This window comes from Martes martes, assembly GCF_963455335.1.
Source record: "Martes martes genome assembly, chromosome: 5".
Classification (NCBI taxonomy): Eukaryota; Metazoa; Chordata; class Mammalia; order Carnivora; family Mustelidae; genus Martes; species Martes martes.
The window spans coordinates 60,442,067-60,456,700 of NC_137892.1; the positions used below are offsets into that span (position 1 = coordinate 60,442,067).

At 33.2% G+C, this 14,634-nt stretch overlaps 1 protein-coding gene across 4 annotated transcripts in view; it reads left to right on the plus strand.

The window, feature by feature from the left end:
* Positions 1-14,634, plus strand: part of SSBP2 (single stranded DNA binding protein 2) — a 298,558-nt gene that overhangs the window by 230,670 nt on the left and 53,254 nt on the right. For all 4 annotated transcript variants that reach the window (XM_080804679.1, XM_080804678.1, XM_080804680.1 and 1 more), the window contains one exon: positions 4,886-4,945. In XM_080804679.1, coding sequence (XP_080660805.1) covers positions 4,886-4,945 — 60 coding nt within the window. The remainder of the gene's footprint in view (positions 1-4,885; positions 4,946-14,634) is intronic.

Consider the following 14,634-nt stretch of genomic DNA (forward strand, 5'->3'; position numbering starts at 1 on the left):
CAAAACTCATCTTGAATCAATAATAACACAAAGGTTCACAGTTGGAAGAAAATCTGTTCCCCTGTACCAATGCCCTTAAAGCCATAACTGAAATACTCAAGCTCTGTGCTTCTCTACCCTCCTTCTGCTTAAAGATACCACATATTTCTTTATTCATTTAAAAAATATGCTGAATGCCTAGTATGTGCTTAATACCACATTAGATGCTATGGCATCAGCCTATGAGAAGCTCCCAGTCTAGAATGGAAATCAGATTACAAGTATCACTTAAACCTTGGATCTTACCTACTTCTGTAAAAGAATAACCTTAAGCCAAAAATTGGGGATTTATCTTTAATTCCTCTCTTTCTCTCATTCCATATATCCAGTGCATTGTCATATCTTGTCAACTCTTCTTTCATGAATGATCTTAGTTTTCCTCTTCTATCCTGTATTTCTACAGCCTTCACTTCTATTTTCTTTATTTCTCAGGAGGGTAAATTATTTATAAAATGATTCCATTGGGAATATTTGGGATCTTCAAGAAGGAAAGAATCATGCTGAGCAATCTAACTTTCCCTAAAGTGAGGAAAGAGTTAGTTCTTTCTAATTCCTAGGGCATTGAGATAAAGCACTAAGGGTTTATGAAAGATCAAATAAAAAGACATGGACTACCTTCCCCTAGCAAAAAAAGGGCAAAGAATAAAGGAAAATCTCTCTTTTAGGGAAGCAGAAGTTTAAAATTCCATGAATAATTCTTGGTGTAATGGAAAATAATAATCCTTTAAGACTGAATGACATTCATTCTGAAATAAATTATGATTCTGAATGGTATGAGCTTTTCTATAAAAAACTACTTAGAGGAAATGAGATGGACATTTGGTTTTTATTTCTATTAGACTTTTTTTCTCCCCATTCATTTAGTCACCAAATTTTATTGAATTCTCAGGCTTTGTATATTTTTTTTTCCTTTCACTTTGGGTTATTCCATTTTGGGGGGCAGATAGCTGAAACATGTAGAAAGGAGAATTTCTGTCTATAAATGTAGTTTCCATATGTCAGAATACAAACAGTGCTACTCATTTTATCTTGTGTTATAAAGAACTTGACTCCATGAATTTTGCCTTATTTGGAAAGCTTTTTTCCAAAACCGAAGCATAGCGTTGATTTTCATTCCTTCATAGCACTACATGTTCTATCAAGTCAGGGTGATGTAATTATAACTTCAGAGGGAAGACACCAGATTGAAATATTATTTTCTGCGGGTTTTCATTGATACTTTGCCATTTGGTGAAGAGAACATTCTACTTCTTCATATTAGTGGACTGATAGAGAAAGCAGTTTTTCCAGAAGATTTCTTCTCCTATTAATTACAAGACAGGAACCTTAAGAAATCTTAATCAGAGGGCAGTGATTTTTATCTGCATTGTTCACTGCAGTGCCCAACAACTTAGCCCAAGTGTCTTATAGGTATTGAACATACATTTGTTGAATTAAAGAATTGCTACTATACCTTTTAATTGATAAGTTCAGTTTGGTTTTTTTTTTTTTTTAATTCTTCCCATTGACCTTTGATCTGAACAAAGTGCATCATTGCTGGATTATTCTTTTTTCTTCTTTAACTAGGTTTTCCTTTTCTCTGAAAAGTATGGGAATACATTTCTCCAGCTCCTTGATACTACTGGTTTGTGAGTCAGGAACATATGCCTATATCCCCATCCCTACACACTTCAAATATTTATAGCTATTTACAGTATACAAATCTGTATCCTTAAGGGTGATGCTGGAGATAATTAACACAGAATCATGGAGTTTTGTTTTTGGTTTGGTTTTGTTTTGTTCATTTTTCTAGGGGACTTTAGAGATTATCCAGTCCAAGTCCCTCATTTTATGGTTGAGAAAATTAAAGCCCTGGAAGGTTTTCTAGCCCAGGGCCCCTCTGCTAATTAGTTATTGCAAAACTAGAACCCAGGCCCTGACTCCCAGCCAAATATTCTTTTCACACACGTTATAAATATCTTTTTCAGGGTGAAGGCTTTTTCCAGTTAAAATATTGATTCAACATCATGATACCTTCAGGCAAATATTTTAATGCTCAAACTATTTAAAAAAACCAAAAACTTTTCCCCCCAAATATAAAGAGTATTTCCTAGCCAAAAATTCTTTTGAAGAACCTGGTCTTCCCAAGCTATTAGTGAAGAGTATGACATGTCTGTCAGTAGATACACTTTATATTATCAGCTGGTAACCTCTTAGATTAATATTTTACCGTTAAAGAATTTAAACTAGTTTTATTATCTTGAATTATACTTGAAAAGAAATTGGCTTCTGAATGGTGAAGTACAAATATTAGTTGAATATTCTCAGTTGCTAATATGCAAACTCTTGTGGGTTCAGTTGTTGTGTCTATACCTCAAGAAGTAGGCAAGTGAGGACCTATGTGATTAATTGGGTAACTTAAGGTAATGATCAATCTGGATAGTAACAGCTTATGTTGTAACAGCACTAATCTGATATCAAAATGATATGCTTTACCCATAGCAGTCTTTGTATTTTAGATAAAGGTAGTAGATTTTTATTCCAGTTAACTAGATTTTTGTCATTTTTCCTTTAATTGGATTGATACAGATGGGAATTTATAAGTGGTTTTCTTTTCTTTTCTTTTTTTTTTTCTGCCAAAACCACATAAATTTGAACTTGGAAGAGGGCATAAAAGAGGAAATAAATGAACTAAAGAGAGAATCTTTTTCTCTCCCAATCTTCCTCTACAGAGGTCTGTAGCTTCCCAGCGACCACATGCTCTGCCTCTCCTGCCCAGTAGTCCCTGGAGGGCGCCTCACAGTCAGATAGGAGAGTATGACAATCCCATTAAAGTATGTTTATTCACAGTACAATCGATTAGAGAAAATTTCTCTTTTCAGATAGTCCATTATATTAACACTGAAAACATCATTTTACATTCAGAGGAATATGCAAATCTCAAATGTTCTATTTCAGATAAGGTCCATCTCAATGTTTATCTCAGCATTTGGTATTTAATAATATTTTTAACATAATTTCTACTTTGCATTCCATTTCAAAGTGAATTTTATAGACAGGAATTATTAGTAACCTGTTTTTATTTCTCTCATGTTTCAAAAACTAAATCGATATATTGATTAATAAATGTCTCATAAAACATCACTTCGTAAAAGGAAGACAAACATCCCAAGACCAATGATACAATATGTAATTATCAAATTTTTAAAATGAGTTCAGAATTTAAAAGGCAGTTATGATATCAGGTGATGAAAAATAAAGCAGAGTGTGAATATTGGGATAAGCTTCTAGTTGGCAGTATAGTTAACTAATTCTGTTTGAAGTAGAGTCTAGAAAGGGTAAAAGAGAAACAATTTTGATCAAATACGTGAAAATAAAACATTCTTTAAGTGTTAAAATTGGAAAACCCACTGAAGTTTTATCAGGAGGTGACAGTATTAACCTGAATAATCTAGTGTGTCTGTCCATTTAAAATGATCTCCTGATTAACATAAAGATTAGCATGTAAGAACATGTAATAATGGTCTAACATGAGAACACAGAAAGCAAAAAACTGAATTGCTTGTTTAACTCTAAAGTTCCTCTTGTTGGTTTGTCAAATCTTCCAAAAAATATTATAGAAACAGTCCATTCAACATAAATTTGTTAGGATTTTATTTTTCAGATGGTACTTTTTTAAGATGACCCTGTTGTCAAAATGTAGCGAAGAACTGCATGCTCATTTTCTAAAATGTTTATAGAAGATATGTTATGATTGTAGAATTTAATTATGTGAAGTACTATAGATTTGGCTTACCCAAGCTTCTATTAAATTGATCTTTAACTTATATTACTTCACTCTTAATATTTTACTTTATGATATTCAACCATTTAGAGCTGATAATTTACTTAATGTTACATGTAAGGAGTAATCTTAAGTTTAAATAAATTATATAGTGTAACATAATTAAACAAAATTACATAATTTTTCTGTAAAAATGGATTTCTGAATAACATTAGGAATATACTTTGAAAAGTTTGATGCCTGAATCTGAGTGACTGAAAATATTCTTCCAGTAAACATTGGACAATAATTGAAATGTTATTTTTAGGATATTTTTCAGATGTTTTTTGGTCTGACAGAGTCAGCACATTTTAGCAGAATCTGATTCATCTAACAAGATAAATTGACTTGAATTTTAATGTAAGACCAATTTTTTTTCTTTTGTTAAAAGTACACAGCTCATAACCTGCTAGGCTCAAAATACACAAAGAAATTTCAACTTTAAAATTTATAATCAAATTTGAATTATAACAGACACTTGAAAAAGGAAAGCCAAAGCTCTTTTCACCATAAAAAAACCTATGGAAGAGAAATTTCTTTGCCATTTTAAACAAGTATGAAAGAAAAAGTGAAGAAATTCTGCAACTTTAAAATTATTAGAGGAAATTGATAACCAAACTGAATAATTGAGTCCAAAGTATATGTTTAGAACCCAGTCTATATAATGATGTGGCCAATAAGCTTCTTCCTGAAGTCTTTGCTGAGATTCAGGTGCCTAAATTCCTTAACCTTTTTTTTTTTTTAATGCCATTATCTTAATAATAACTAACATTTTTTTTAAAATTTGCTTTAGTTACTTTAGTCATCTTTGATGTTTTTATATTCTTTTTGGAAAAAGTTCCAGATATTCCACAAAATAAAAAATTGGATTGTGTTTTTTCTTAAAAGCGTTTATTCTCCTGAAAGAAACCACATGGGGAAATAAGTTGATTTATGTTTTGTATAATTCGAAAAGTCTTTAAAACAGTTCATTTTCAGATCCGTATTTTACATTGTGCTGTTTTTTTGTTTTGTTTTGTTTATTTACTTGTTCTACTTCAATAGCCTTTTATGTCACCTCGGTACCCTGGAGGTCCAAGGCCGCCGTTGAGAATACCTAACCAGGTAAGATTCAGATTCGTGCACTACTTACGTCTGTGGGTTTTGTTGTTGTTGCTTTTAAGAATCAGTAAAGATTTTTAAAATGTCATGAATAATTTTTCCTAGAAAAATACTATATTATCCTTTCTCCATCCCATTGAGTGTTACTTCTGGTAATATGTAATCTCCTTCAAGGACTGGCAAACTACTGTACCTATGTTGGCTGACTGTTTTTGTAAATAAAGTTTGATTGGAAAACAGCAACATTCATTCATTTACATATTGTCTGTGACTTCTTTTACACTGCAGTAGATTTGAGTGGTCATGGGAGACCATATGTAGCCTGCAACCCTCAGATACTTATTATGTGGATCTTTACAGAAAAAAAGTTTGCTGAGCCTTGAAGTCTACTGTATACTTTGAACCTAATTATGTGTGTGTGTGTGTGTGTGTGTGTGTGTGTGTGTATAATTTTGGTAAATGCTCAGTACTGTTATTTAAAAGAGAGCGATAAAATACTTTGCTTTATTTTTATAGAATATAGTTTCAATATCATGGTTATAATACTCATATCAGTTTTGCGCAATTATAATGATATACTGAGAATATAATTAGCTGCTTCTAGAAGGGTTAGATCTATTAATAAATAAGTCATTAGCAATAGATCTTCCAATTTTGTTTACCTACTCGAGCTCTGAGATTTCATAAGCTTTTATTCTCACATAGTATTTTTTCTCAAAGCCTGAAATATTTATTTGCTAAAGACAATAAAACACAATTTTTACTTCCAAGGAGTTTATAATTTAGTTTTCAGATACAGAAAATGTACATTTATATAACACAAGAAGAAATTAAATGCTTAATTTTATGGCATATTTATGTAGAGTGATTGTTTTGTTACTTTCTTTAATTCTGTTATTGTATGCCTCAGCATTTTCCAGGATCTAAAGTAAGCCCTGTTATTCCAGTAAATATTTTCTCATTCTTACTGTCTTTCTATCTAAACTTCCTTCCTGGCCAAAACTGCAACAAGAAAGTTGAGCTTCCTAGCATATTTGATAGCAACAGAGTTCTGCTTCTCCTCTCCTAACTCTTGCTGAAATTATGCAGTGTCCTTGAAGTGTCTCAGTTTGCTGGTGTTCTCCGCTTCTCGTGCACAGCAAGGAATGCTGGCACCCAAGTCTGCCCCCAGGGGAGAGCTTTAAACAGGCAGCAGTGCCGGATCCTCTCATGGTTATAGTGCTGGGAGTCCTCATGTTAGCAGCTGGAGGAGCTTTTCCCTTCATACTGAATCTGCATTCAGTATATAGGGCCAGGGAAACATGGCATGAAATAGAAAGAGGGAGTGCACAGATGCCAAATGTTGCAACATATGGGAATTTTGTTTTCTCTGTGGGCAAACCTGACAGTCAGATCTACTTGTATAGGTGATGGAGTCTTTAGAATTTCCTTCTCAGAGATGGAAAGTTGTATCTTTCATTGGAGTCTTCATGATGTTTCAGATGCCCTATCCATAGCCTTGTATGTTATGTAGATCTAATAGGTTCCTGAACATCTGAATTAGAGAAATGTGAATTTCTTGTACCAGTATGTTACTAAAATTTTTTGACTCCATGTATTTCATATCAATGATGAAAATCTGATGGGATTATTGGAACTGCATTTGGCGTTGTTGAAATGCCTGCCATGTGTAACATACAATGCTGGGTTCCATATCTACCAAGACTCCTAAATTAGAAAACACACTTTGTGGAAGAGGAACGGGTTGTGGTAAATCTAGATTGTTTGAAACTTTTTTTAAGAGCAAGTACATGATGTCTTTAGATTTTTTAAAGAGGCAATTAAAATTTTAAAGGTAATAAAGAATTGTGACGCAGGGTCTTTTTCCTCAAGAATTTTAAACAGTGTTTATCTAAGTGTATTTTAAAATAATTATACTCTTGTCCAAGTGGCTCTTTTGTCCACTCATCCCCCCACACACATTTACATAGTTAAGCTTCATTAATTCAAGCATCTGTCTCTCAAATCTGTAATAATTTACATTTATACTATTTTTAAAAAGAATTTTCTGAGCAAATTAATTGTGCTAATAGTGTAAACATATTGTTTTAGGAAATGTTTAACCTTTTCAGGAGCATGACATTTTCAAGCAACAGAATGTTTCTTCAATTTCATTATGTAGTCATTAAAGTAGAATTGGAAAAACTACTTTTGATGGTTAATTGGGATGTTGCATATAAAAACAACACAAATATGTTAAGTATTTTTTTTGTTTCATCTTCATTTAGAATGATTGTAACCTAATTAAAATTTATTTTTCTGATAGATTCTATCTAAGAAGATAGAGTGAAATACTCTCCAATGGTGTTGACTAATCATTTTGAATATGTAAAAGTCTTTCCTTTAATAAACAGATTTTTCAGAATTTGTAACTTCTAGTGATTAGACTGTAGATTTTAACTTAAATTCTCCTGAGATGGTTTTTATGGTTCTAGACTAAATTTACAATGCTTTATACTAGATGTATATTTATAGGACTGGATATTTGGAAGATGGTATAATATACTTTACCAAAAAAAAAATATATATATATAGGAAGGGGTAATGGTCTCTAAAATATGGAAGAAAAGTAGAATACAAAAATATACAGTAGTGCAAAGAATAAATACATATAAAAACATATGCAAGATAGAAGTTAAGTCTAAAAAATATATTTGACTATACAATTTTACACTGAAATTGGTTCAGCTGTCAGAATAGGTAATTGGTGTGCAGCACCTAGAACCTGGAGTAGAACAAGCCTTTACCCTTCTCTTAGATAAAAAGTTGAATCAGAAAAGTTCACAATGTTTATTCAACACTATGCTGAGGAAACTAAAGCCTCCAGAAATACAGAGACTATTAATGAGTGACACCAAGAATAAACTATGAATTTATTGACTCCATAGAATTTTTAGTTTATCCTTTATTTCTGACCATTCCTGAAACTCTGTAAACAGGTATGTGACATGGTTAATGCTGTTGACCATTTTGTATTCTAAAGCTGATACTGGTATTCTAAAAACACACTGCAAGCTTTGCGCAGTGGCTATCGTAGCCAATGAGGTTTATCCGAGGCACGATTATTGCTAACTAAAAACACACTGCATTTGACCATTCTACTGAAAGTCTCAAAGATATTTCTCCAATAGTAGATGAGTAGTTAAAGACATGATGACATATCCAAATGGTGAAATAGTATGCAGCTACTAAAAGGCATGTTGTAGAAATAAATTTTTGATAGAATAAAATGTTTATGATCTATTACCAGCTGTGAAGAAGTCACAAAGCCCATGTAGTATATCACCTCTTCTATATCACTGTACGAACTCAGATAGTTTCCCCAGCTCACCACACACACATACACACATTTGTCAATGACTGTAAGGACTATGTCCTTTATTTCTGGATAATAGAATTATGAATGATTTCTTTTTTATTTCTGCATTTTAAAATTTGCATTGGACAAGTATTTCATTTGGGATTAGAAGAAGATATTATTAGTTAAGCATATAATAGATAAGTAAAAGTACAGATATTTTATTTTTCTGATTATTCAGTATATAAGATTATCCTTCATTAATATTGAATATATAGTTCTTACATGATAAAATGAAAAACATAATGGATGCTAAAGATAGGCAAATCTTAAAAAAGATTTTCTACATTACTTTTCACATAGGGAAAATACGAATAGGCATTTGAGCAGAAAAAAGTTGTTGGGATGTTTACTCATACACTGAAAATAAGTTTACATATTCCTATAACAAGTTACCTATGTTTTAAAGTACACTTCATGTTCTCCTTTCAGAATAAATGCCATTTAGCATGTCCTTTCCCAATAATTTTGTCTTGATAAAATTTTCCACATGTAGAACTTTACTTTTATTTAATGATATCACTGTAAGAACTAAGACCTCAGCTGCATATAGAGAAGTATGTTCTATATTGAGTCAATAATAGGATTCTTATAGCTGAAGTTTTAAGGATGGCTATAGTAAATCTCTAGCTTTAAAAATTAAATGTTGCACCTGTCTAATATAAATCAGTGATTAATAATGAAAGCATATAGTAATTTTTTTGGCCAGTTCAAAATATCCCTTTCTGTCATTGAGATCTTCTTATTTCTTTATTATTGTGATAATTACACTACTAATATATTTAAATGATTATTTGAAACAATTAAAAAACATTATTTTCTTATGACTTTGAATTATGAGTGTATATATATTACCTTTACAATTTCTACCTTTGTAGAACATAGGAAATTCACAAACTCAAAATGTCTGGCACAAAAGAAACTCATTCTCCGTCCCAAATCAAGAAGACTGAACATAGTAAATGCTGTACAATCTTGCTTAAGTTATGTGTGTAGAATTTTTTGGTACAGTGTTTACTTCTTCTGCCAAAACATATCTTTTTAAAAATTTTTTTAATTTTTTTATTAACATACAATGTATTATTAGTGCCAAAACGTATCTTATTATCTTACAACATTTTTATCACAGATAAAAGATATTCCCTTTTTGGATATAAGTCAAAAAAAAGTCCATTGCCATGTATTTGATTGGAAACTTCATTGGGCTATACGAAATCTGTCTCAAAAATATTCAGTCATTCAACAAATATTTGTTGAGTTTTACTGTGTGTTAGGACCCATTCTACTTATAGGCATACATCAACAAACTAATGAGAAACCCCTCTTTCTTATGGAGTTGTTATTCTAATTCACCACTACCAAATAGAACATTTTTTAAAACTTTGTTAATTTAAAATTTTTTAAAGATTTTATTTATTTATTTGAGAGAGCTAGAGAGAGAGCACAAGTAGGCAGAGCAGCAGACAAAGGGAGAGGGAGAAGCAGGCTCTCCGCTGAGCAGGGAACCAGAGGCAGGGCTCAATCCCAGGACCCTAGGATCACAACCCAAGCCAAAGGCAGCTGCTTAACTGACTGAGCCACCCAGGTGCCCCTAACTTTATTAATTTTAATTTAAATGGCTACATGGGGCAAAGGACTAGTATGTTGGATGGTGTACTTGCAGTAGTTGAGAGATAGACAAAAGAGAAATAAAGTAAATATATGTCAAATGGTGAGTTGTGCTTTGAAGACAAATGTTTTCTGATACTGACTGTAACATTTCTGTATTTTAATATCTTTTCTATGGATAGTGCCTTTTTGCAGGAAAAAATGAGTGTGGTATTGTTGAAAGGACCTCATTTTTGTCAAGCATCTTAGCATGCTGGTCCAAATACCAGCAATGTCCAGCAATGCATGACTTTGAACTAGTCACTTAAATTTCTGGGCCTTGATTTTCCTACCAGTAAAATGAGAATGGACTCAAGTATTTCTAAAATCCTTTCTACTTTTAAACTTTCTTAATTAGGTGATTCTACTTCATTTCATGTAATTGAGGGGACCCATCCAAAATGTTGGTAGGTCGAAATTACTAACTGAATTATATCATAAAAGCATTGATAAATTCACTATTTTTTTCGTCATCAGTGAGCATTTAGTCTCTATGAGGAGACAATATAGGTATCGGTATTCAAGAAAATATATACGAGAATCTTAAGTTCCTAGAGGGGCTTACCACTGGAATCACATCATTTGTGAACTAATTTTTTTTTTTTTTTTTTAAAGATTTTATTTATTTATTTGACAGTCAGAAATCACAAGTAGGCAACGAAGCAGGCAGAGAGAGAGAGGAGGAAGCAGGCTCCCTGCTGAGCAGAGAGCCCGACATGGGGCTCGATCCCAAGACCCTGGGATCATGACCTGGGCCGAAGGCAGAGGCTTTAACCCACTGAGCCACCCAGGCGCCCCAATTTGTGAACTAATTTTTTTAAGAAGCAAGACATTTCTCCACTTGTTTCTGTTTAAATAAAATTTCATATTATTTCATTTATTTTAAATCCTAGGAGTTAAGGCCTATACTTAGAACTTTGAAATATTTGACCTGATTTGAAGCCTTGGCTCTGCTTCTTACCATAGTATAACCATTAACAAATTAATAAATTTATGAACAGTAGTCCCCCCTTATCTATGGAGGATATATTCCAAGACCTCCAGTGAATGCCTGAAAACAACAGATAGTACCTAATTCTATATATGCCATATTTTTTCCTATGCATACATATCTATGCTAAGGTTTAATTTATAAATTAGGTATAGTAAGAGATTAACAATAATAATTAATAAAAAATAGAACAATGAAAAACAATAAACTGTAAAAATTATGTGACTGCAGCTCTCTCTATTTCTCTTCCAAAATATCTTAGTGTACTATGCTCACTTTTCTTCTTGATCTCAAATGATCACATGCCTATGTGATGAGATGACGTGATGTGAATGATGTAGGGGTTGTGACAAAGCTTTAGGCTGCTGTTGACCTGACAATACATCAGAAGAGGGATCATCTGTTTCAGGACCGAGGTATACCATGGGTTAACTAAAACTACAGAAAGTGAAACTCCAGACAAGGGAAAACTACTGTATTAAAACTGGATTCATCAGGAATGATTAAAAATAATAACTTAAAAATAATAATTTAATGGGATTGTTGTAAGCATAGAATGAAATAATAAATTTAAGGAGACACAAGTGTATGTTACTGTTGATATTATGTTTGTTATTATTAACTGCCCTCATCATTAGTGTTATTTTCTCTGTCAGGTGAAGGTGTTTTGTAGAACAGAGAATGTATGTCAAAATTTGTGACTAGTTATACAAGTCTGAATGGAATGTGATTAGCATATTAAAAATATGAAAATATCAACCCACAAGATGTATAAATTTATTTTTCCTGATGTTAAATTTTTAAGGGATGTGGTGATTATGGCCTTGTTAGTGGGCAAAACAATCAAACAATCATCTGGTAATCCCAAGACTGAAAAAAATCTTTTAAAAGTTAGAGTTCTGACCTACCAAAAGACAAACACTGATGACTGAGCAGTTAGATTTAGAGAAAAGACACTCTTTTTGAAAGACAATCTGATATTGATCATGATTTCTATGAGATTATGCTGTATTTTTAAATGATGGGTAGAAACTAAAAGACTTGTCAACTATTCTGATATTCTAAGATAAACAGGAGAAAGTAAAAGTTTGAAGAAAATGGTTTCCAGGGATAAAACATGACGCCCTTAATGAGAGTTAGAAATTCAGATTCTAAGTCCAGATTCTAAAACTTCAACCACTTGGAGACCTAAAAAAGTAAGAATTCCAGACTCACAATTGAAGATAATGCTAATTAGTCGTGTAATTTCAGTTCTTCTAATTCAATTTTTACATAACTTTTGACAGTGTTGACTACTTCTTGCTTCTTAAAACTCTCTATTATTAAGTGTTGGTCTTGGTCCACTTGCTACTTTCATTCCTATTCAGTTTCACTTTCCTTTCCTACATCTCCTCGGTATTTTTAAAGAATTATATTTTTGTGGGGCCCCTGGGTGGCTCAGTCCATTAAGCATCTGACTCGGTTTCTGCTCAGATCATGATTTCCGAGTTGTGAGATTGAGCCCCACATGAGGCTCCACATTCAGTGTAAAGTCTGCTTGAGGTTCTTTCCTCCTCCCTCTTCCTCCCCCTCTATTCCTACCCCTGCTCATGTTCTCTCTCTCTCAAGTAAATAAATAAAAACATTTTTAAGAAGGGTTATATCTTTTATCTTTTTTCTTTGAAGTCAATTTCATCCTTAGGACTTTATCACTGATGATTCCTAAAATTGCCCAATCTAAATTTTATTTATTTTATGTCTTCAATAAATATTTCTCTGAGCCAGTAGGCAAGATAGGTTCTATACCCCCTTCAGAGTTTACAGTCTATTGGAGATGCAGAGAGGAAAACAAGCCATGATTGTATTTAAGTTCTATGAAAATGAGGTATAAAATCCTATAAAAGCACATAAACAGCCCTTACCTCCCCAGCATATTAAGATGTTCAGGAAGGAAGGAGTCATCCAGAGGTAGCAGAAAAAAGGAAAGGTTGTTGTGGTTGGGAGACCTGTTATATTGAACAAATAAATGCACTGAGCAAAAAAGTAAAAGATATTGAAGACAATGGAAGTCAGCTTTCTCACTGTAGGAGAAACTATTTACAAACATAAAAAAGAAGAAGGTTAAAAATAGTCCTAAGGTTTTACTTTGGAATTTGACCTGTTGACTTGGTGCTGGGAAATAGGAATTTATGGCATGGGTACGTACCCTCCTCACACACACATAGATATACAGTTAGTCATAGATGTATATGTGTGTACATTCACAGGGTTTTTTTTGTTGTTGTTGTTTTGGTTTTTTGTGTTTTTTTAGTGCAGCATCTACTGAGAGGGCCAAAAAGCAGTGTACCAAGTTAAAATGAGCACTCTGAGAGCTCAGATATTGATGTCTAAATGTTGTCCTCCACTAGAGGAAATCAGGGCTCTGGGCCCTTTGGAGTAAGGTGTGTTTTCAGAGCCAGGCTAGAAAAAAATATGAGGTGAACTTGGAACATCTCATCCAAGGAAGAAAATACTCAAAATATGATGGAGACATGTCGAAAGTCCATAAGGACTTGAAGAGCCTCCCGCTGGCCAAATCTTGAATATTTGAATACTAAAATAAATGATAATAATAGATTACAACCTATTGATTGAAATAGGAAGGAAAGGTGGACAAAAAGTTGTTCCTTACAGTGGAATGCCAACTAAACCACATAAAATGATAGACAAGGAATATCTCCATTTGACAACTATCCTAGTGCTTAGGAGTTGTCAGTGGATGCTGGTGGGTAGATAATTGATTGACGAGGAATAGGATACTGACAATCTTGGAATAGCTCTAATACTAAAAGTAATTAATTACAGAGGGGAAAAGTAATGATCCCATAGTATACAGACCTGGTGGACACCAACACAATCAGATGAAAAATGTTAACATCCCCTGTCATGGGACGAGTGAGCATCATGTGCCTCTGAAGTGATTCACCAAGAAGAGCACAGCATCATTTCTTCAGGAATCTTTATAAGAAAATAGGAACTGAGTTGGGGTCATGAAAAAGCATCAGAAGATCATCCTGTAGAACTGAAGACCCAGATTCTAAAACTGCTGAGGACATGACAGGGAGGAAAACTGCTGAGGACATGACTAAAGAATAATTCCTGCTTGGAGAAGGGTAAAGAAATACAATAACTAAGTGCAATATGTGTTCCGTGAGATCCTGGCCACAGAAAGTAAAAAGAAACATGGTGGAGACAAATGGCAAATATGGTTGAGGTCTGTGGAGTGGATGGTAGCGTTGTATCAATGTGGGTTTCCTATCTTGAAATGTTGTGTTATGGTTTTGTGTGGGAATATCCTTGTTTAGAGAACTGCATTCTGCAGTACTCAGAGGTGATGAGGCATAATGTCTACAGCTTGCTGTCAGGTGGTTCTGAAAAAGATTGATGATAATAAGTGCATATAGAGAGGAGAAGGGGTGGATCAGGGGCAGATGCGGTAAAATGTTGACAGTTGGGCAGTTGGTGTCAGAGTCTATGGGAATCCTTTGTACTGCTTGTGGAATTTTTTGTAAGTTGGGAAATATATATATACATAGTTTAAAACAAATGGGAGAACTTATCCCAGACTGGGGTTATATGGAAGAATTTTGCTAGGAACCGATCCCTAAACTGAGATCTAAAATATGTCAACAAGAGGCA